The sequence below is a fragment of the Musca domestica genome, unplaced genomic scaffold (assembly GCF_030504385.1).
Source record: "Musca domestica strain aabys unplaced genomic scaffold, Musca_domestica.polishedcontigs.V.1.1 9, whole genome shotgun sequence".
Taxonomy (NCBI): domain Eukaryota; kingdom Metazoa; phylum Arthropoda; class Insecta; order Diptera; family Muscidae; genus Musca; species Musca domestica.
The window spans coordinates 5,451,126-5,475,093 of record NW_026712435.1 but is presented as its reverse complement, the minus strand read 5'-3'; the positions used below and the strand labels follow the sequence as shown (position 1 = coordinate 5,475,093).

The 23,968-nt window shown below is 35.9% G+C and overlaps 1 protein-coding gene across 6 annotated transcripts in view; it reads left to right on the top strand.

The window, feature by feature from the left end:
* Nucleotides 1-20,867, top strand: part of LOC101893894 (probable G-protein coupled receptor Mth-like 14) — an 89,476-nt gene extending 68,609 nt beyond the window's left edge. For 4 of the 6 annotated variants that reach the window (XM_059131551.1, XM_059131548.1, XM_059131547.1 and 1 more), the window contains 4 exons: nucleotides 17,924-18,385; nucleotides 20,021-20,184; nucleotides 20,334-20,523; nucleotides 20,574-20,867. In XM_059131551.1, coding sequence (XP_058987534.1) covers nucleotides 17,924-18,385; nucleotides 20,021-20,184; nucleotides 20,334-20,523; nucleotides 20,574-20,817 — 1,060 coding nt within the window. In that variant the 3' untranslated portion in view covers nucleotides 20,818-20,867. The remainder of the gene's footprint in view (nucleotides 1-17,923; nucleotides 18,386-20,020; nucleotides 20,185-20,333; nucleotides 20,524-20,573) is intronic. The other 2 variants (XM_059131549.1, XM_059131553.1) reach the window with 2 other exon arrangements.
* Nucleotides 20,868-23,968: the final 3,101 nt, after the last annotated feature.

Here is a 23,968-nt window from a genome sequence, read left to right as displayed (position 1 = left end):
AAATCTAGCAAAATCCGTAGTAAATAGTCTAAATATATCCAAATATTCGACACAATTTTGGACAGACTCCACCATCGTCTTAGCATGGCTAAAAAAGCCTCCTTGTCATTGGAGCACATTTGTTGGAAATAGAGTCTTGGAAATTGCTTATAATGGAAAACAATCCAGTTGATATTGCGAGCCGTGAATGTTCACCCACAGAGCTAAAGACCAATGAACTTTGGTGGCAGGGAACTCAGTGGCTCAGAAAGCCAAAAGACCGTTGGCCAACACAAGATATCCCAAAAGATATAAATTTAGAAGCCAAAACGGCAAAAGACATGACTCTTTTTGCGGAAAGAGATGACCCTTTCTCCCCTTTAGCTTAAGTTTGTCGATCATATACGCCCTAAGACTCTGGAAAAATACTGAAGCAAACATGCAACATCTTCGCACCTCATCAAAAGACCTTACATGAGGCGAAATCCAAGATGGAAAACGATCTTGCATAATTCGTACCCAGATATTCGGATATGGAGACGAATATAATTCACTAATGAAAAAGACCCAAATTTCTCTTTCAAATCCTCTATTGACACTCAACCTGTTTCTAGACTCAAAGGGTATTATTAGAGCAAATGGACGATTGGTACAATTGCCAGTCCTTACATATAGCGAACATCATCAAATTATACTACCAAAGGGTACAAAACGTAGCAAATTGCTAGTCGAATTCACTCATAAGGTAATCAGTTAATGACCCGAGTGTTAAGATCCGAATTCTGAATATTTGGACTAAAGCCTCTAGTCAAACAAACCATACGCAAATGTCGAGTTTGTTTAATTCATAAAAAACAATCCAAAACTCAAGTAATGGCTTCGCTACCGCCCGAACGTTGATCGGCATAATGTTCTATGTCGATTTAGCGATGTCAGTCCGTCTGTGAAAACCACCCCAACTTCCGAACGAATTGAAGTAGATTGAAAAAATTTACTCAAATGTATGTTATGGTATTGGTATTGAAAATGGGCTATGTAGGTGCACGTTTTGGTATAGCCCCCATATAACGGTACCTCCCGATATTCGGTATTAGGATGATTTTAGCCACATTATTCACCGGAATTGTTTCCTATTTCGTATTTGAAGTTCGAACTTACAGCTTTTTTACTTGTTCTTTCTCGACCCAAACACAGGGGTAGTTTTTGCAGGACCCTTTAACATTAAAAGTTATTCAGGAAGAGCCTGATTGTGCCTGTTTGTTTCGCCACTAAGGCTATGTAGGAGCGGTTCATGAAGAATATCCAGAAAATAGCACAATTCAGGAAAACTACACTCAAAGTCTTACTTGGAAATTAATTCCGCCTGGCGATCCGCACGGCTTGTGGGAAGCTGGTGTTAAATCATTAAATATATTCATTTGCTAAAAAGTATCCCAAAAATGAATTCCACTTTTGACGATTTTACAACTATTTTGGCAAGAATTGAAGGCTGACGCAACCCTTAAGTCCTGCTATTGAAGACTCAAATGACCTTTCCCCTTTGACTTTGACAGATACAGATCTAGGCGTTGGAAAAGACTCAAAGTTATTTACAATATTGTTGTAGCGTATGGGAGTTAGAATATCTCCACGAACTTCACAGAAGATGGTACGCATAACGGTCGAGGGCATGGAGGGCTTTAGTATGCTGCGATCCAGAATTAGCCAATCTGCGACGATGTCAAAGAGTTCATATGCCGAGTTCCGTCGCTTGGGTATACAGTCGCGCATTTACAAAGGCGAGCGATTTGCCACCTTCACCGTTTCGCCCCTCCGCACAATCAGTAATTTTACTCTGAAGAAAAATGCCTTAATAATTGAAAATCTCCCCAGATGCATTTACTCAGACCCGATTCTAGAAGACCCTACAAGATGCTTCACAAATTACGCCCTAGCTGCCCTGATCCCCGTGGAAATAGTACACTCGATGTGGAACTGGGAGCGGACACCTACTCCGCCATAAGGAAGGATGTGGGCACAACAGAAGGAATCGGCGATGTCCTGGCCTGCAATACTCAATTGGGGTACGTGTTTGCTGGACCCATCAACAAATAAATACTTACACTTATCCTTCTGGAGACTGAAAATGTTTATAAAATTGCTATAATTTGGCCCAACACTGTTTGTTGGAAATTTAACAGCGGCCGCACAACTTATGTCTAAACAAACTGGTGTAAATAATATAAACCCATATATAAACACATACATACATACATTTATGCATCCACCGGTAAATTCCAATAAATAAACCAAAACTGGTTTGATGTGACGATGCAAAGTGAACATTAATTAGTTCTGTTTTAATTGCAGTCAGGAAGACAAGTTAAATCCACCAAACGATACCAGCACAGAAAATTTTCTGTCATAGGCAGAAAAGAACATCAACTACTAAATTGGAAACAATTCCTGTGAATAATGTACCTAAAATCATCAACATATCCTATATCGGGAGGTACCGTTATATGGGGGCTATACGAAAACGTGGTCCTGCACAGACAATTTTCTGTCATAGGCTGTAGTGAAGAATGTCGCTAAAATCATCAAAAGGCCGAATATCGGGAGGTATCACTATATGGGGGCTATACCAAAACGTGGACCTATCTGGCCCATTTTCAATACCAAAAGTCCTGCAGACAAAATATGTATTTGAATAAAATTTTCGTTCGGAAGCTAGAGTGATTTCCACAGACGGGCGCACGTCGTTAAATCGATATGGAATTTTATGCTGATCAAGAATATATATACTTTGTGGGGTATAAAATGTATATTTCGAGGTGTTACAAAAGGAATGACAAATTTAATATACCCTCCATGCTATCGTAGAGGGTATTAAAACTGTGAACATACAACAGAATTACCAAAAATACATAAAAATAAATAAATTTCACAAAAAGAAAACTAAATAAAGAAACAGATTTACAAGTGAAAACACATACATTTTTATAACTCAACAAGTAAAGAAGCAGCTAAGATCAGCCGGGCCAAATTTTTAATACCCTCCACCATTTCGAAGGAATTTAAAAAATTTCAAAAAAAATCCGAAAACTACCACTTAAATGAAAACCGTTATATACGAAGACGTGGACATGTATACGAAATTTTTTGACATAGGCTGTAGTGCCCGTTACGAACTTGAAATACGAAATTGGTTTCAATTACGGTGAATAATGTTACAAAAATCATGAAAATACGAAGTATCGGGAGGTTTCGTCATATGGAGTCTATACGAAGACATGGACATGCATACGATTTTTTTGCCATAAGTTTTAGTACCCATTAAGATCTTTCAATACGAAATTTGGGGGCTATACGATAACGTGGACCGACATGGCCCATTTACGAACTTAAGCTGCCTGCTGGTAAACTATGCATGTATGCAAAATTTTAGCCTTCTTTCTCAATTTGTTCTAACGATATCGTGATTACAACAGACAGACGGACATCGCTAGATCGTCTTAGAATTTTACGCTAATCCAGATTATATATATTTTGTAGGGTCTATTATGAATATATCGAGGAGTTACAATTGGAATAAAAAGTTAATATACCCTCCATAGAGTTATGAAGGGTATAAAAAGGCTCAAAAGGAAAAAAGATAAACCTAAAAACAGGTACATCAAATACACCAAATCGGCAGAAAGTATATATGGGAGTTATATCTAACTCTGGACCGATTTCAATATAACTTGTAAAATTTATTCCCTCAGACTTTATTCCCTCAGACTTTGCAAGTTTTATTGAAATTGGAGATACATAGAGTATTTGGTGCATCAAATAAATAAAATCGGACGAACATGTATATGGGAGCTATATCCAAATCTTAACCGATTTCAATATAATTTTGCAATTCTTTTTTGTACCAAATTCCATTCCATATTTCATTTTAAAATTTGAGGATTGCATCTATAATCGATCAATAGGTTAGGTTGAAAAGAGGGGCGAAACAATTCGCCGCATGCCCTGTTGGGCGCACTAGGCCTGTTGTGCGCACTAGTCTAATGGTTTTTTCGAAGAAGACGGCAGTTACAGTCTGTTGTGTTTGAAATTCAGTGTCCGTTATGAAATTCCTTAATTGTTTTATATCTTTCACCATGATCTGATTAAGGTCTGGTATGGAGTCGTTCCCTAAGAATTGAGATCAGATATTTGCAAACGGTGGGCATTGGCAGAGAAAATGTTCCAAATGTTCGTCGTCTTCCCCGCATGCGCTGCATATGCTGTTATCTGCACTTTCTATCTTGTACACATGAGCGTGTAGGCCCAGGTGCCCGTAAGAATGCCTGTTACATCACTAATCTCCTTTTTACATAGTAACAAAAGGTTCTTCGTTTTTATCCCAATGGGGTCGCCCCATAGGATTTTTGTGGTTTTACTGGGTGTTGTATGTATTTAACACTAGACGTGACGCATTAAGTTGCATTGGATTGTCTATGTCTATGGACTTTCTGTAGTACTTTGGCATTACATTTTTTATCCATAGCTGTCCACCAGACTATGTTGCGTATTTTAGATCAGATCTAATTGCACTTTTGAATAGCCAGTGTCATATTGGATTGAAACCCCATTTAGAGCCTATAGCCCTTTTACACGTTGCCCAACATCGATGAGCTTTGTTTGCTCCTTCTTGTATGTGGTCCCTCCAATTAAAATTCCTATCTAGAATCGCACCCAGATATATAACCTTATTGTAAATATTGATTTTCCTGTTCAGGAAGATCGGTTCATCGAATTGCCCCAGTTTTCTTTTCCTAGTGAATAGACATATCTCAGTTTTTCCGTGTTAACGTTAAGATTTCTCGGTCTGGCCCAGTTGTATGTAAGTTTCAGAGCCAGTAGGCTCTTCTGAACAGTAAGTTAGGGTTCTTTCCCCTCAAAAGTGTTATAACGTCGTCTGCCTAACAGACTGGTTCAAAACCTTCGTTGGTTAAAGTCCTTAGAAGACTGTTTATAGTGGTAACCCACAGGAGGGTTGATAATACTCCTCCCTGTGGAGTTCCTTGACCAACTTTGTACCTTATGTTAACGTCATATAACATATGTTTTATCCAGTCCCTTAGGGCTCAGTCGACCTGGAAATTATCTAAGGATTGGATAAGTGTATCTGTGCTGACGTTGGTGAACGCGCCTTCGGTTTCAATGCATACTGGTAGTGTATACATCTTTTTATCGAAGGTGCTCTCGATGTGGTGTACAACATCATGTAATGCGGTTTCAACTGAACGTCCTTTAACGTATGCATGCTGTTTATATTTAAGCATATCGTTTGCAATCCTGCTCTTAATCATTGTATCGATTGTGCGTTCCATGGTTTTGAGTATGAACGATGTTAGACTTATCGCTCGACAAGTCCTGGGTATTGCGTAGCTTGCCTTTCCAGGTTTGGGTACAAACTATCCTCGATTCCTGCCAGGCTTTTGGGGTATACGCAAACTTTAAGCACGCGTTGAAAATTCCGGTTAAGTTGGACGAAATAAAGGCTACTTCCTTTTTGGAGAAGAGCGGGGAAGACCATATCTGGTCCCGATGCCTTGGACGATATGAAACTTTTGATGGCTTCCTTTACCGTCGATTCATCAATTTTTCTTCCTTCCTCAGTCACATTCCTTCTATCTCCCCGTAGCTAATCACGTGTGTCGTGATGCTCGGTGAGAAGTGTGTATTCATCAGAAGCCCTAAGGTCTCTTCTATTGTTTCCATCTTGTTACCCATGTCATCCATCATTGTCTCGGCTTGTGTATTGGTTTTTGAAATAAACTTTTTTTAAACATCATTCACACTGTCAACCTGTTCACAGAAAAGCTCTCAGGAGTTTCGTTATTTTCGTTAGAAATGGAAAGCATTCCTCGAACGACTTTACTAGGGTCTCCATTCACCTATTGTCATCTCCGTCTATGTCATGTCATCATGTTTCTCTGCTCTAGCCTTTCTTTTACTAGTCTCCCTTACTTACTTCCAGTCAATCTTGGATTTGTTTCGGAAACGTATTAGTTTCTGCAGCGGCAGTATTAGTTCAAATCTTATATACCTATGATCCGAGAAAAGCGTTCTTCCTAAGCCCTCCAATTCTGAATATCGTTTATAAGATTTTCTGAACAAAAAGTAATGTCTACAACCTCCTCCCTAATTTTGTGAACAAAAGTCGCTTTATTCCCAATGTTAAGAATTATTAGGTCGTTATTAATTAGATAATTTTGTAGGGACTGTCCCCTTTTTTAGTTAGTACTTCCCCACGCAATGTGATGAGAGTTAGCATCGCTACCTACTATTACTTTGTCATCTGTTTGTTTTGTTTTGCTCACCAGCCGCTGCAGTTCCGACGTAGGTGGTAATGTCGGGGCGTCGAACGGTAGGTATATTGACGCTAGGTATATGTTGCCATTCCCCTGCCTCACTACTGTTGCGTCCGATGGTGACAACTCTGGGGAGAAAAGTAAATATAAGTTTTTGTGACATATTATACAAGTTCTCCGTCAGTTGGAAATTAATATGGTTTAGTCCAGAGACCTTGTTCTGATCTGTCCAAGGTTCCTGAATTAAACCAATGTGTATCTTACCTGTATTTATTAGTTTCATCAGAGCTATAGTTGCCGTCTCGCTCCGATGAAGGTTGATTTGGATGACCTCAATCATTGGTCCTCCAGTAGACGGGTTTCTTGAGAGTCGGTAATTTTGCAATCGACTCCCTGTTTTTTGTTGCTTGGGGGGTCTCTTTTATACCCTCCACCATACTATGGAGGGTATATTAACTTTGTCATTCCGTTTATAACTCCTCGAAATAATCATGTCAGACCCATAAAGTATATATATTCTTCATCAGCGTAAAATTCTAATTCGATTTAGCTATGTCCGTCTGTCTGTCTGCTGTAATCACGCTATCTTTCGAACGAATTGAGACAGAAGGCTAAAATTTTGCACACATGTTTAGTTTTCTAGTAGGCAGGTTAAGTTCGTAAATGGATCATGTAGGTCCACGTTTTCATATAGCCCCATATATTCGCCCCCGATATTCGGTATTTTGATGATTTTAGCGATACTATTCAACGAAACTGTTTCAAATTTGGTATTTGAAGTTCGAAACGGATACTACAGTCTAAGACAGAAAATTTTTTGTGCAGGTCCACGTCTTCGTATAGCCCCCATATAACGGTACCTCCCTATTTTCGATATTTTGATGATTTTACCGACATTATTCACCGGAATTGTTTTTATTTTGACGATTTTAGGTACAATACTAACAGAAATTGTTTGATATGTCGTATTTGAAGTTCGTAATGGATGCTACAGCCTGTGACAGAAAATTGTCTATGTTGGTTCAGGTCTTCTCACAGCTCCGATATAACGGTACCTCCCTATATACGATATTTTGATGATTTTAGCTACATTATTGACCGTTTAATTCAAGTTCCGAATTTGGATATTGTAACAGAATTTTTTAAGGATTTTATTTTTTGAAAATTTCTAAATTCGTTCCAAATGGTGGAGGGTATTCAAAGTTCGGCCCGGCCGAACTTGCTGTTGTTTAACTTCTTTCCTCCTCGCTTTCACTCTTGGTTTCCTCGTCTCCGATTCTCACCTTATTGTTCTTGAATCTGACAGCGTTTGAGACATAGAACGCCATGCCCTTAGTCTTTGTCAGTGCTATGAAGAGATCGTCAACTCCAATCAGAAGGAGAGTGCCATCCTCCTTCTTCTCCCAGTGGAAGACTTCCTATTTCTTCGCGTCCAAAGTCTTGTTTTGCCTTGCAAAGACTTCGAGCATATGTTCCCTCTCGAATTTGCTGCCAAATCCTCTGACGTATATCGTCGTTTTATTTAGGCGAGGAATTTCGTTTCTCCTCACCAACTTGAGGCTGCCGTTTTGCCAAGGGGGGTTTATCTTATCGATAATCCCCTTTAGGGCGGCAGTGTTTGCATGTGCAGCAAGCTTAAAGAACATTTTATTATTCTTATTGCCGCTGCTCATGATGGAAATTGAATCTCCACCCTTCATGATTTGATCCAAAATTTTATTGTTGACCATTTCCTCTATCGTTTCTAGATGGTCGTTTGGTAATTTGCCCGAACCTTTACTCGCAAGACGGTAGTATTGTTGCTGCTGCTGCTGCTGTCGGACTCGGAATTTGACTTGTCGTTGAAGGCTGGATCGAGTGTACGATTCCCCTGAGTTCCTCAGACTCTCTGTCTATCTTGTTGCCAGAGGGCTGTGTGCTTGTAGCAATACCTTCGACCACAGATGCCAAGGTACCCACATCTGCGGCAGAGTTTTGCTCACGATCGTTGGATGACGCCAGGGTGTGATTCGTGGCTAGATCACAAACATCCGCCGGTACTGAGTTATTTAGGCCCTGCACTGTAACTTTTTATACCCTCCACCATAGCATGGGGGGTATATTATGTTTGTCATTCCGTTTGTAACACCTCGAAATATACATTTTAGCCCCCACAAAGTATATATATATTCTTGATCAGCATAAAATTCTATGTCGATTTAACAATGTCCGTCCGTCTGTGGAAATCACTCTATGCGCCTACAAAATTTAGCACCTGCCACCTAGGCACCTTCAATTCTGATGCTATACATCTAGTTCGAAACGGAATTTGAAAAATTTATACAGGCAATGTTATAAGATAACTCCAAAATTCTCAAGAAAATCTGTTTACCGGGTTTTGAGTTTATAAATTACAAACAAACAACCAAACGTACAAACATTTTCCACTTTTATAGATATAGAAGACTTTAACATAGCACTATTTAGTTCACTAGATCATTACGCACTTGAATATCCAGTGTTTTACATAACGATTTAAACATCCTATTTGTTGACGAACATGTATGAGCCTGATTGATTGGGATCTTCCATTTAAGTTTCCTATTTAGAATTACTCTCAGGATTTCACCCGATTGACTTTTTTCTCACACCCGATTGACAAAGTCTCACAAATTACTTGATCTATAACCATCTAATAATCTATACATAACATATTAGTCCTCGAGCCATAGTATTTTACTGTTTCAAACTTCTAATAGAAAATTATTTGTTTTCATTTTTAATATTTGGAACAATGTATTATTTTTTAATTTTTTAAAGTGGTAGTATTCATTCATACTTAAATTGATGATACAACAAAAAGGTAAGGTAGAGCTACCAGTTGATTACAATATTTTACTCAAGGTTAGAGTATATAAAAGTTTTTTGGACTGGCTTAACTCATTGACAGGCTTCGTAGAGGAACAACGAAGTTTTATGTTGACTTAGCTCGACTTTGGCTCTACGCTCCTTTGTTCTTTTAACAAGAAGGCAGCCGATTATTTAACCGTTTTATGTATTCCTTATATACCTTAACAGTGAGAGTACACTTTTTTGACAGGCTTAACTCATCGGCTGGCTTCTTTGTAAAACAACAAAGGAGCTGAGGGTGAACAAGTATAAATTATGGACCGAAATTGAACTAAGCCAATCGATCGAATCGAACTAACCCAATTTATGACTTAAGTCGGTTTCAATAGTGCAACACTTCAGATGGTTTAGCCATTTTTTCGCTTGTGACTCTGGAATCAGTAAGATTGGAACGCCGATCTGATTAAGCTCACTGTTTCTGCTGCGAATTCATTTATTAGATATTCCATCAGCAGGTCAATAGCTGATGGCTGCAGCTTTGATGATGTCTCGAAAATCCTTTCTGCTACCCCAACATCTGAAAGGTTGGACATATGTCACTGAAACTAAAGTTTTTTAGCTTCAAATCTACCAATTATAAATCCCACTTTGATATCAACAAAATGTAAGTTGATTTCATTGATAATTTCAGTTCGTGTTTGAGAGATTTCATTGTATTTTTATTCAATTAAATTCAAATGTTCGTGTTTGAGAGATTTCATTGTATTTTTATTCAATTAAATTCAAATGTAAAATTAGTATTTGTATGGGTTGTGGGTTATTAAATGAACATCTTATTGGTTTGTTACAGAACATAGACTAATATCGTCTCAGAGATATGAGTGAAAAAATTGAAGTCACCCAATTTTAAAATGTTAAAAATAACAACAACAGCAGGATAGTTAGACAGGACAGTTAAAACTATTCCATAATAAGATCTAAATGTAATGCAAAAGCGTGCTGAGAGTCATCTAAATAAAAAGACAAAACTAACTTTTCATTTTCTATGTCCAGAACTGGAAGAATGTGAACGTTTTCAATATGATAACCGCTTTTCTCTTTATGACATCGAAAAAAATGCAAAGCCAGTATATTCTTGAATGTTTTGGAACAGAGCATATTTTTACAGGACAATTTCTGGATACATGGTGGGATATAGGAGGGAGGTGGTAACAACATCAACTCCTGGCGACAGCAGTTCTGGATTGTTAGCCATCATCTCCACGTCTACACTCCGATTGGACATTGTAGCTTTAATTCTTGCCGGGATGCCATTTCTAACATAAAGATCAAAAACGACGCAAGACGCTGAATAAACTTCTTTGATGCGCACCAAGCCCATTGAGACGCAAGACAACAAACTTGTCTACAAAATTATTTTGCGATAAAATGGAACTAGTAGAGGGCAAAATTCGTTTATCCATGAGATGCTAATACACCTCTGCATAGTTCACTTTTTATGTTAGTGTTTTCAGTACTTGAAATACCCTTGATTTTCGGTTAAAAATTGAGAACGGTACCTTGGATGAGCTTTGTGGAGAAAACTTATAGCAACGTAAGCAACAAAACATGAATTTCACGATCATCGTTTTTATACCCTAAACCACAAGGTGGTCAGAATATTATGTCTTTGTGCATTTGTTTGTAACAGGCAAAAGGAAACGAGATAGACCCATAGTTCCTTTTGATGATCTGCATAGAATCACATTCTGAGTCGATTTATGCATGTCCGTCCGTCCGTCCGTCTGTCCATGTATTTTTGTAAACAAAGTACACTTCGCATTTATTGCCCGATCCAGATGAAATTTTGCACAAATCATTTGTTTGGTCCAAGGACGAACCCTATTGAAATTGGAGATAATCGGTCAAAATGTAGATATAGCTCCCATCCGATTTGCCTTTTATTGTGCACCAAACGTGTAATATCAGTCCGAATAGTATGGAATTTTGCGCATGGAATTTTTGGCCTAAAAATAAGTATGCCAGATTTGGTCGAAATCGGTTCAGATATAGCTATAGCTCCCATATATATTGTTCATCCGATTTGGTATTATTGTCCTCCGCAGCCGTAATATGCACTCTGTAACAACAATATTTGGGGAAATATATCAAATACAGCTCGGAAATACATTTGCTAAATTTTATCGAGATCGTTTCAGATTTGGATATGGCTTCCATATATATTTTTGTCCGATTTTCATTTTATTGTGCACCAAACGTGTAATATCAGCCCGAATAGTATGAAATTTTGCACATACAACCAAATTAGGCCTGAAAATAAGTATTCCAAATTTGATCGAAATCGGTTCAGATATAGCTATAGCTCCTATATATATTGTTCATCCCATTTGTTGTATTTGTTACCCACAGCCGTAATATGCACTCCGTAACAACGATATGCTGGGAAATATATCAAATACAGATCAGATATATCTTTGCCAAATTTGATCGAGATCGGTTCAGATTTGGATATAGCTCTCATATATATTTATCTGATTTCAAATTAATTTTGACACCAAATGGACAATATAAGTCCGAATTTAAAAAATACAAATGCTTCGACATATATAGTCCTTTGAACTTTAGATTATAATTATAACCATAGCGTGTATGATTGAATTCTCCCATAAAAGCTTTTAATTGTTATGCGGAGCTCTACTAAATTAGCAAAATGGTGTAGGGGATCATAGAGTCGGCCCTGCCCGATCTTAGGGCTTTCTTTACTGGTTCGTTTTGTGTTATTTAAACATTCATCAAAATGGAAGATGAATTAAAAAGTATAGAATTCCATCTGCGACAATAGCTCACAGACAATTTAATGTTACCAGCTTTCCATAAATATAATAAAGAACAACAAAAATAGGACTCATATTTACAACAAGCATTTGGAACAGCATTTCGTCGCATATTCAGTAGCATCAAGAGACAAACACAAATAATTTTTTCTTTAGGTTTGACAGAGAAGTTAACGCAACATTTTACAGTTAGCCAGCGCGTTAAATATTTTTCAAAAATCAAAAAAAAGCACACAGTCATACGAAAAAGGTATTGCCGAACTTCGCAGATCATGCTGGTTTGTTTGTAACTCCGACGCTTGGTTGAACAATTAAATCGACTACATGATTCACATTGTGAACACACCACACGACTTAGTTCACTTAGCCGCGTTCCATAAACAAAAACCAAACCGTCATGATGTTTTGCTAGTTGCAGAATTCTTTGAAACAACAACAAGAACAGTGGCCGCAATAAAAGAAACACCCAACAAAAAACCAATTGAAGTAAATGTTATGAAAAAAATAGAAGTTCATTCGAAAAAATAACAACAAACATTAATTTTCGTGAAAAAGTGTAATTTTAGGAGTGCAATTTGTCATAAGTGCGGGAGAAAAGGGGACATAGGACCAGTTTGTATGTCAAAGGCAGTGAATGAGAATAAGTAAATGAATAATAAACGAAATAGAAAAAAAAACAATACTGATCTTTTTGAGTCAGTTTTCGTATGAATGTTTAAACAAACCAAAAATAACAAAGACAACCAGAATTTCATACGTGTTTGACAGAAAAGTTATCCAAGTGCTAGGTGAACTACACACAAAAGGAAATGTGGAAAAATTGAAAATATATAATTTTGATGGTGGCTAATACTAACTTTGGTGACAATTCTTTTGGGCACTAACTATTTAAAACGTTTTGCTTTTGAAATGAAACAAATAAATCCTATTTTAGCTGAAGACAATAAGAGAGTTTTAAAAATTAGTGATTGGGCATCCCCAATAGTGCTAGCCAAAAAGCCAAACAACTCAATTCGCGATTGTGGTGTTTTCAAAAATGCTGTAAATTCGCAAATTGTCAATGAACAGCATCCTCTATCTACACGGGAAAGTTTATTTCACACGATTCGTTTATTTCACACTTCAGATTGAGTTGGACGAACGATATTATGATAATTAATACACCACTTGGACTCTTACCATACGAAATCGCCAGTACACCAGCTATTTTTCAAAAAACATTGAACAACTACTTCACGGCGTAGAAGTTTGTGCAAACTATTTGGATGTTATTATCATATCAGCACCAATTATAGAACAACATATCCAGCGTCTTGAAAAGGTATTCAAAAATGTATTAGCCAATGGTGTATATTGTAAGAAGGAGGAATGCAATATTTCGAAAAGTAAGATAACATATTTATTACCAATAGTATATTGGAAGATGAATTAAGCCGTTTAACATTTAAAACTTCTTAAAAATATAAAGTAACTAGAGGCATTTATGGGCAAGATAAATTACTGCCTTCATTTTGCACAAAATTTTTGGAAAATTTGCAGCACCAATCAATGTAATGCGGATGAAGAATGTTAAATTCATATGGGCTAAAACTGACGAAATAAAAGCTCACATAGTGAATGCTACACAGATCGCACATGTTCAAAATAATTTGTAATGCTAAAACTGAGCTAAAACTGACGAAATAAAAGCTCACATAGTGAATGCTACACAGATCGCGCATGTTCAAAATAATTTACTATTGTTTTGGTAACCAATGCTTCGTATAGGATCTGTTATTTCTCATATTTACCCAGATGGATCACAAAGACCTATTGCATTTGCTTCAAAAACATTAGACAGACATCAGGAAAATTACAGTCAGATTAAAAAATAAAGTTTGGCAATAGCTTTCCGGGTCAAACGATTTCATCAAGTTTTGTATGGTCAAAATTTAAATTTGCTAACTGACATAAACACCTAATTGGACATAAACCAATGATAGCTCAACGGGGCAATAACGTTCATGGCTTATCAATTCTAGATTCGATATCGTAAAACAGTTGACCATGGCAATGCAAATGAAAATTTCATATCAATGATCCTACACTTTACAACTCTTCATTACTACCTTATCATACAACTCTGTAAATATTAGACATTTGAAATAAAGTTACAACCAAGGTAGATGTACTAGGTAATCGCATCAGCCCAGCTGACGGCACCATTAAATGTCAAAACAATTTGTTGTAATGAAGAATTCGTCCTAAATGAATGCAACAACAAATTTGTTTATGTTGTCTTCCCTAATAGTACCTTTTTATAATATTTCAAATAATTTAAGAGCAAGTTTAGAGTGAATGGAGTGCAGCTTTAAGAATTAAGTTAGCCTCAACATCTAAGATTCCCAAAGCACATCACGGGAGGTAGTGCAAGAATTCGACTCTTGCCATTTGCAGTTCCGGAGAACTTTCGGTTTAAACCAGTAAAATATAGTCATTATAAGTTTCTTGGTTTAAAAAATATCGCAATACTACAATTAATACTTATTTTAATCTTATTTGTTTTACAATAAAAACTTTTATTGCGACGTTCGTTTACGACGAGAGGCACACAAAATAAAATGTAAACAAACACCTTGTTTCTGATTGGTTGAAACAAATTTGCCGCTACCTTTAAATGTCATGGCGAATCTATGTTTTTATCAATTCCGGTAAATAATGCCGTGATTATTTGATGGCTTGAATGATGTTGATGACAAGATAATGCGTACTGATAAGAGGGATCTTGATCTTGATAATTCTTCGTTTTGAAATAGGAAAAAACAAGTATTAGAAAAACTGCAACAACTTTGGAAAATGATCCTGCTCAAATGGATCAAAATGTTGGAGCAAGAAATAAAGTCGAAAAGAAATAAAATCAAGGATATGTAATTTTGTGTAATGGTATATTCAATGGTTTATTGGTAAAGTGTTTGAGTTTCTAAGAGACGTGACTAACTTTGCTTGTGATCACACCGAAAGCCATAGAATAAGTCAAGTGACTAACAAAGACGACCAGAGTATTGGAAAGTGAAAGAAAGTTAATGAACTCAGCACTGTCATTGACAAAACCAAAAAATTATCAGAAAATAAGAATATATTTAAGTTTATGTGTATGAGATCGGTATATTTTCGACAAATATGTTGATAGGAGAAGGAAATCCCCTTTTGGCAGCAATGTAGTTTTATGATGAAAGGTAATTGTATTAATAACAAATAAAGAAGTTAAGTTCGGCCGAAACTTTAATAGAGTTATAGGTAAACGTGAACCCAAGCAAACCCATGTCTTTCTCTTACGGAATTTTTTAATTATGGCAGTCTTTGAGTGAATGAACGATATAGACTATATCTCCAACAGAGAGGTTGACCTAGTTAAATCGAAATATAAATTTATACTGATGACGAATATCATGACGTCTTCAAGGTATATTTGGAAGTGTTACAAACGGAATGACATATTTACTATACTCTCTTCTCCATACCTTACTTTTGTCGTTGAAATCGTCAGCCACTATTTAGAAAAAATAACACTATTATTAAAATAAAATAATACTATTATCATTCATCGTGCCTTATTTACAATTTAAAAAATACCAACAATTTCATCCCATTTCCGACTCTCACTGTTTGATCGATTTCGTTAATTTATTTTTCGTTTATTGCCAACAACAATAATACCCAAAAAATCCAATCGCCTTTTCTCACTGCGTTTATTAATATTCAATAAGCAATTCAAATCAAAGCAACCATTTATTTCTCTTACCCATCTATCACTGTTAGGTGGTCGACGTTGGTTGCGCTCTCTAACATACGTTGATCGCTCTGCCGACGCCGCTTGTGTTTTTTGCGGTTGCTGTCACTTTAACAGTGGGCCAGATAGTAAAATAGGGGAAATTTATTTTAATAATAATTAGTTCAAAATTGTTTTCTTTTTCTTTTTGTTGTTAAATATTCATTTATAAAGTTAATTTTACTTTATTTTCTTTAATAATTTGTATTCACCCGTTTTTATACCCTCCACCATACTATGGAGGGTATATTAACTTTGTCATTCCGTTTGTAACTCCTCGAAATACTCATGTTAGACCCAACAAAGTATATATATTCTTGATCAGCGTAAAATTCTAAGTCGATTTAGCCATGTCCGTCTGTCTGTCTGTCTGTCTGTCCGTCTGTCTGTCCGTCTGTCTGTCTGTCTGTTGTAATCACGCTATCTTTCGAACGAATTGAGATAGAAGGCTAAAATTTTGCACACCTGTTTATTTTTCCAGTAGGCAGGTTAAGTTCGTAAATGGGCCATGTAGGTCCACGTTTTCATATAGCCCCCATATAACGGTACCTCCCGATATTCCGTATTTTAATGATTTTAGCGACATTATTCACCGGAATTGTTTCAATTTTGGTATTTGAAGTTCGATATGGATACTACAGCCTATGACAGAAAATTGTCTGTGCAGGTCCACGTCTTCGTATAGCTCCCATATAACGGTACCTCCCAAAATTCGGTATTTTGATGATTTCAACGCCATTATTCACCGGAATTGTTTCAAATTACGTATTTAGAGTTCGTAATGGGAACTACAGTCTGTGACAAAAAAATGTCTATGCAGGTCCAGGTCTTCGTATAGCCCCCACATAACGGTACCTCCCAAAATTCGGTATTTTGATGATTTTAGCGCCATTATTCACCGGAAGTGTTTCAAATTACGTATTTAGAGTTCGTAATAGGAACTACAGTCTGTGACAGAAAAATGTCTATGCAGTTCCAGGTCTTCGTATAGGCCCCATATATCAGTACCTCCCTATATTCGGTATTTTGACGAGTTTAGGTACAATACCCACTGAAATTGTTTGAGATATTGTATTTGACGTAAGTAATGGATGCTATAGCCAGTGACAGAAAATTGTCTATGCTGGTCCAGGTCTTCGCACAGCTCCGATATAATGGTACCTCCCTATATACGATATTTTGATGATTTTAGCCACATTATTCACCGTTTATTTCAAGTTTCGAATTTGAATATGGTAATGGCTTATGGCAAACAATGCCTATGTAGGCCCCTGTCGTATAGACCCCAATATAACGGCAATATTCGGTGTATTTATAATTTAATAGAATTTTTTAAGGATTACATTTTTTTTAAATTTCCAAATTCGTTCCAAATGGTGGAGGGTATTCAAAGTTCGGCCCGGCCGAACTTACTGCTTTTTAACTTGTTTACCCTACTGTCGGTAATATACGAATTTTGTATAATTTTGTCAGTTATTTGTTATTTTTCTGGAAGTTCCACGAAAATAGTTTTGAATAGTTATATTATTTTTTGAATTTTTGTTTTCTCCGCTTAAATAACGGTCGCTCCCATAACCCAATTTGTTCTTGCTTCGGACAATGCTGTCAAATTTGTTGTCGGATTTTCAGCGTTAAAATATTTTTGCCTCCATAATATCCAAATACGCCAAGTACATATCTTAAAATCCATCAAATAATAAAGTTGTAAAAATTGATCATTTATGGAATTCACAACATTATATAATTGATAATTACAAACATTCACATTTATTAGATTATTCATTCCTATTTTCAAAATACAAAAAGCAAATTGTTCAACTGGCAATGTTGAATATGTTCAAATTTAAAATCTCGTACGCAAGCCTTATATCTGTGAAATTCATATAGTACGTTGAGTTTTGGGTAACGCTGTTAAGCTTATTAAAACTGGAAATCATACAGTTTCAATCTTAAAAATTGAAGCACACAATGCCAATTGATTGACTAGATCCAGGAAGCTGAAGGCCAACTTATTCATTCGGCTTATAGGAAAACTGATTTTAACATAAAGAAAGGAAAAAGAAGCTTAACTAAATTTTATGTGAAAATCGATATGCCTTAAGTTTTTAATATACTAAAAGTTTTTTCTTGTACTACTTTCACAGGTCCTTTTTATACAACAGCGGAGATGATTTATTTTATGTTGTACAAGACGGTTCCCTACTTGTTATGGACACTTATGCAAATGAAACGTACACCATGGAGAATAAGTACTGCATTGATATAGAAAATTCATCGGGGACCACATATGCTATTGTATGCATCACTGCAGTGGATGAGCATATCAACCGAAGTCAAATTCTAATTGTTGGTATTTTAATGCTGATTTCTATACCATGTCTTTTATTGGTATCTTATGTCCACTTTCGAATAAGAGAATTGAGAACACTGCATGGAATGACACTAAGCATCATGTCCGTCTGCTTGGCGACAGGGTATCTTCTATATTCTTTGGTGCATCTATTCAAATTGGATGATCATAACTTTGGATATTCTGTTCAATTTTTCATGCTGTCGTATTACTTTTGGTTCTTCTGTCTTTGCTGTAATGTGTGCTGTAATATCTGGTAAGCGAAATATATTCAAACAACGCCATGCTGTAACTTGCAATGTTCAGAAGATCGTTCTGCTTGGTATTTATTTTTTTCCACCTCATAATTGAGGGCAGAATGATTTCAGTATCGTGAAAGCTAATTACTCTTCTACCCATTACCACAACACCTATATTTTTGATCATAGTAAAATTCAATGACGATTAAAGAACATCCGTTTGTTTGTCCACCACTCGGCTAAAATCACTATAGATCGGTGGTCCTGGGAGGTACTGTTTTAGGGGGCTATAATAAATACCACCCCTGTTGAAATTTTTCTTTACGACGGTTCTCTACCCCCAAAGTAGCCTTAATATACATTTTAGGTCAAATCGACTCGAAATAGATAAAATCAGAAGATACCTTTATATGGGCGCTACTCCAAAACATTGACCTACATTGGACATTTTCTGCGAATAGGTTTTCTAACCCTTTGGAAGCCAAGATGCCAAAAGGGGCCTAATCAATCGAAAAATGTGGTCAATACCCCGGAAATAGCTGAAATCAAGGGATAATTTCATATGATTCCTTTTGGTACAACAAAACTGTGTAAAACGCCTCTATCAAATTTATGGGATTTAAGTATCTTGAAGATTTTGTAAGAATTTTCGGAGGATACGAATCCTTTTCATACTAAATTTTCCATTCGCTCTACCATTTTGTATAGTCCGTATGATACAGTGCCTCTTTATATCGGTATTTCACTAATAGATGTCCCAATGAATTATGCTTTTTGAATCCTCATTTGACAGATTATTGCACTACATCCCCATATGGCTGTATCGGCCATTTTTGTTTGTTTGAATGTGTTGCTATCTTCCAGCCGAAGCACGAGGTCTAGGGGAAAGATAAAAATTCAGAAAGATAATTATTTATCATCGTTGTGCACTAAAATCATTTTCTTTTTGTATTCAAAACGATAATCCGATTTTTAGGTTCAGCCGCTCTTATGTCATAATACGCATTCTCTCGCACACATTTCAATACTATATTTATATTTGTTACGGACAGAACTCCTTAATATGCATAGTGGTGCAGTGTATAATTTAGTCGACCCTACCTGTTTTGTCCATTGCTTACCAGCATATGCTAATTTATACATAAGAAAAACCTTAAGCCAAAATAAAGTTAATAAGAATTAATACACAACAGGTCAACAATAGAAAACAATAACGAAAAACAACTAAGGAAAGGGTATATTGGAATAGAGTCAACTTTGCTCCTGGATATCAGATGTTAATAAAAGATTGTAAATTGAACATTTAAAATACTATTGAAGAAAATTCTTTTCATAAGTTTGGGATTAGAGCCAGTCCTATTGCTAAGCCAAATGTTGTATATACACATATTGTTTCTGAGAAACAATTGCAATCCATGTAAAATCGAAAATTTAGGAATTTTGAAGGATACCGAGATATCGATATAGTGGACTGGTAAAGTAGCGTCGATATATCTATATTATTGTTCACATTCAATTTTGAAATGCAGTGAACAGGTAGGTCAGTCAAATTATTTTATTTACTTTTAATATTATTAAATGTTAAGTGATCAAGCTGAAATAATAATTAAACTATCTTATAATAATCTTAAATAATTGTGTTTTTATTCAAGGCTTCACATTTCACTTAACAAAGGAAAAACGTACAATGTGCGACTATTGTATATGACAATTTATTGTGTTTTCTCCTTTACTGGATCTTTAATATTGGTTATACTCACTAAGCAAAAGGGCCTCCCCGGAATGCCTTCGTACTTTATACAAGGTTACACAGAATGTGAGTAGAATTTAATATTATATAACACTCTGATTTTGCATTTGTTAACCATTACCAAATGATTACCACAATAGTACAATATTTGTGAGCCGTTAATCAAATACTCCGTAATACGCACTTTTACTGAATTATTTCTTTTCCCTCTTTAGCCATTAGGGAGTCGCAACGATACTTCATTCCTCCTGTATCCACGCTACTACTTTTCTCTTTCTTTGTGATGGCTGCAACATTCTTCGGGTTTCAGAAATTTAAAAGTCGTGGTATTTCCTTAGCAACAAGTCCGATTTCTGATGTGGCCTCCCCTAAGGATTTAAAAATTTACGAAGAAGTTAAAAAAGAGTATGTATGGTCTTAATTGATTTCTGTATTTAAAAAAAAATGTATTACAGCGCAAAATGTATTAGTTTGCTCGGTTTAATACTTATATGCACTTGGTTGCTGGAAATTGTTACATTCTATTCTCCTGGGCCACAGATATATTTGATACTGATGGACATGATAAATGGCCTGCAAGGAGTATTCGTGCTTCTTATATTCCTCGTGATTCGAAGAAGAAGAACAATAATATTCCAATGGTGGAATGACCGAGGATCATACGTTGTAGAAAAGGTTGAATTAGATATCTTAAATTGAATGTATTTAGGGAAAATTTAAAATAAAAATATGATCAAATTTAAAAAAAAGTGTTTTAATTAATTAAGCCAATAGATAAATTCAACATTTTAATGTTCCAAGTCTACGAATTGTGACGAAATGGAAGTGTGAAAGCGAGGGAGGTATTAAGAAGAGTTTACCAAACAATTTAGAGACCCTGTGCTCGTAGATATTGCATTCTCTCTAAATAATTTGTCGTCGGTGAAATTCACTAATGTTACGATAAGTTATCAATTTATTTTTGAGAACAAGGGAAACGGTGGTAATAGTAAACCGTTTCTCAAAACCAGATGACGAAGGCGAAGCGTCGACCACAGGAGCTTTGGCTCACTGTTCAACAAGAGTCTCTGCTCGCTTTTTCACAAACAATTTGTTTTGATGTTCCACAGGAGTAGTGACATAGAGGTAATCGTTGCCCACAACACAACTCAAACAACACGCGTAAACCGCCACATCGCTGAAACGAGTTTCCGATTCGACCCGAAAACCTGCGTACCAAACGCCGATACACCTGTTTTCTATCGGTCGGACACCCAACGCCCATTCATCAGCGTTCCCGATTATCTTGAAATATCCGACTACCGAACACCCGACGTCCATTCATCAAATATTCTGACTATATATGGAAACTTGGTTTCGATCACCTTCAAATCGTCTTTATCCCCGATTGCTTACACTTCTTCGTTATCCGGCATCACAATACTTAGCTCACAGCTCTTTAGCTAGTATAGTATACAACTTTTATATGGGAAAAAACAATAGGATAACAAATCTACGAGTAACATTCGTAACATTGCCTCCCGCTTAAACATGTTCGTTCTAAATAGACACAGTTAACGCTCCGTGGGTTGGACACTAACAACATGGCCTCCACTTATGGATATTCGACCTGTCTAGGCGCAGTCCTGGTTCCCAGTGTTGGTTACCGATTTAGATGAACTTCTCTTATCTTTGACATTAATCTCTCGCTCTTCGAATGGTATACCTGGATTCGCTTTCCCTCCAAACGACGCACAGTGTTACTTTGCGTTGTTATTTATTAATTTATTGTAATTTTTAAGTATAAATTCTATCTTTTTTGTCCAATGATCAATTCTTAGCACAGTAATGGGAATGGAGGTAAATAACGACTTACATCAACAAAGACATTTTGTGCTCATAAAATGGTATATGAAAGAATAGATTCTACAATTTATATCTCACAAGCTGGCCGGGTCCGCGTTGCCGGTCCGTAGTGCTATTCTTCAATTACTTTTAATGATCTGGCTCATATTAGTGGACCTGGGAGGTAAAGTTATATGGAAACTATACCAAAATTTATACCTATGTTGAAATTATTCTGTAGTTTTTAAATTATTCGGTGTTTCAAATTTTTAGCCAAATCGATTGGAAATTTGTTAGCAATAGTTGAAATCAAGAGGTACATTTGTATGTGCGCTACTCCGTAACATTGGCCTACATTAACAATTTTCTTCGAAGTGGTTTTCTATCTCCGTAGAAACTAAATAATTGCAAAATCAATTGAAAAATGTGGCCAAGACCCCGGAAATAGTTAAAATCAGGGAACACCTTCATATGAAGGCTATATCAAAACGTGGACCTATATCGATTTTTTGCAAGGATGTTATTTTCTTACTAAGAACTCAAATCACTATAATTTGCCGACATTAATATGAAAAATTTGGCTAACATATAAAAAATACTTGAAATCGGGATATACCCTTAAGTGGGTGCTATACCAAAACAATTACCGATACGATCCATATTTTGTACAAATAGTTCTACATATATCCCATAAGCCTGTATCAAATTTAAAAGCTCTACTTAATTTTTTGTTTTTTTGTTTTTTTTTTTGTTTTTCGAACGTTCCCACGCCTCACATTCCCACCCCTGCCGACCGAGGGGGCGACCTCCCTTTACGGAGGCATCGCGTACACATCATGATCCGCATCATAATGGGAATTCAGTAGGAAATTGAAAACCAGCTACAGAATCTAATTCATCAGCTAGTTTGTCAAATAATAAAACATGTATGTTAATTGTTTAAAAATAAAATTATTCTAGATTTAATAACTTCTAAACTCATACAAAAATCTACATTACAATACACAGAATTAAAGTCAACACACATTTTATTAAGAGGTTCGCCCATTGAATAATTCGTGCGGTGAAAATCAGTATATAATAATTGGTAGAATCTACTAGATCTAAAAGGAACATTAATTCTAATAGATGAGATTAGGAAATCTGAAGGTATATAACCATTTAATATTTTTAGTACAAACATGGAGTTCAACATAATACGTCTGCTTTTAAGTGTAGGCAATCTAATTAATTTTAGCCTGCTAGCATAAGAAGGCAAAACAAAATCACTATTCCAATGTAAACCTCGTAAGGCAAATAGCAGAAATTGTTTTTGCACGGATTCTATTTTATCTGAATATATTGCATATTGAGGATCCCATACAACAGAACCATATTCCAATATAGGTCTAACAAGAGACGTAAATAACTGTTTTGTTATATATGGATCAGAAAATTCTTTGGCCCACCGTTTAACAAAACCTAAAACACCATTTGCTTTATTTACCATTGTTATTACATGGCTATTAAAATTTAATTTTGGATCCATCAAGAGGCCTAGATCGACAAATGAATCTACAGTTGATAATGAATGACCGTCAATATTATATTGTAATATCAGAGAAGAAGATCTAGAGAAGCACATATGTTTACATTTGCTTAAATTTAACTCCATACAATTAAACTTGCACCATTTAAAAAGGCTATCTAAATCGTTTTGAAGTAAACTGGCTCGTTTATCACAATTATGGGAAATGAATAATTTAACATCATCTGCGTACATTAACAATTTCGAGTAATTTATGGAATTAGGTTTTTTTTATTACTGTTGACGTAAATTGTATAAGATTTGTTGTAGTTGAAAGACCACTACGAAAACCATGCTGATATGGACTCAATATAGATTGAATTTTCTGTGAAATTACTGCAGTAATTAATTTTTCAAACAATTTTGGTATGGCACTTAATTTTGCAATTCCTCTATAATTTGACACATTAGTAAGACTATCAGAATCTGGCTTCAGAATCTGGCATTGGAAGCCACCTA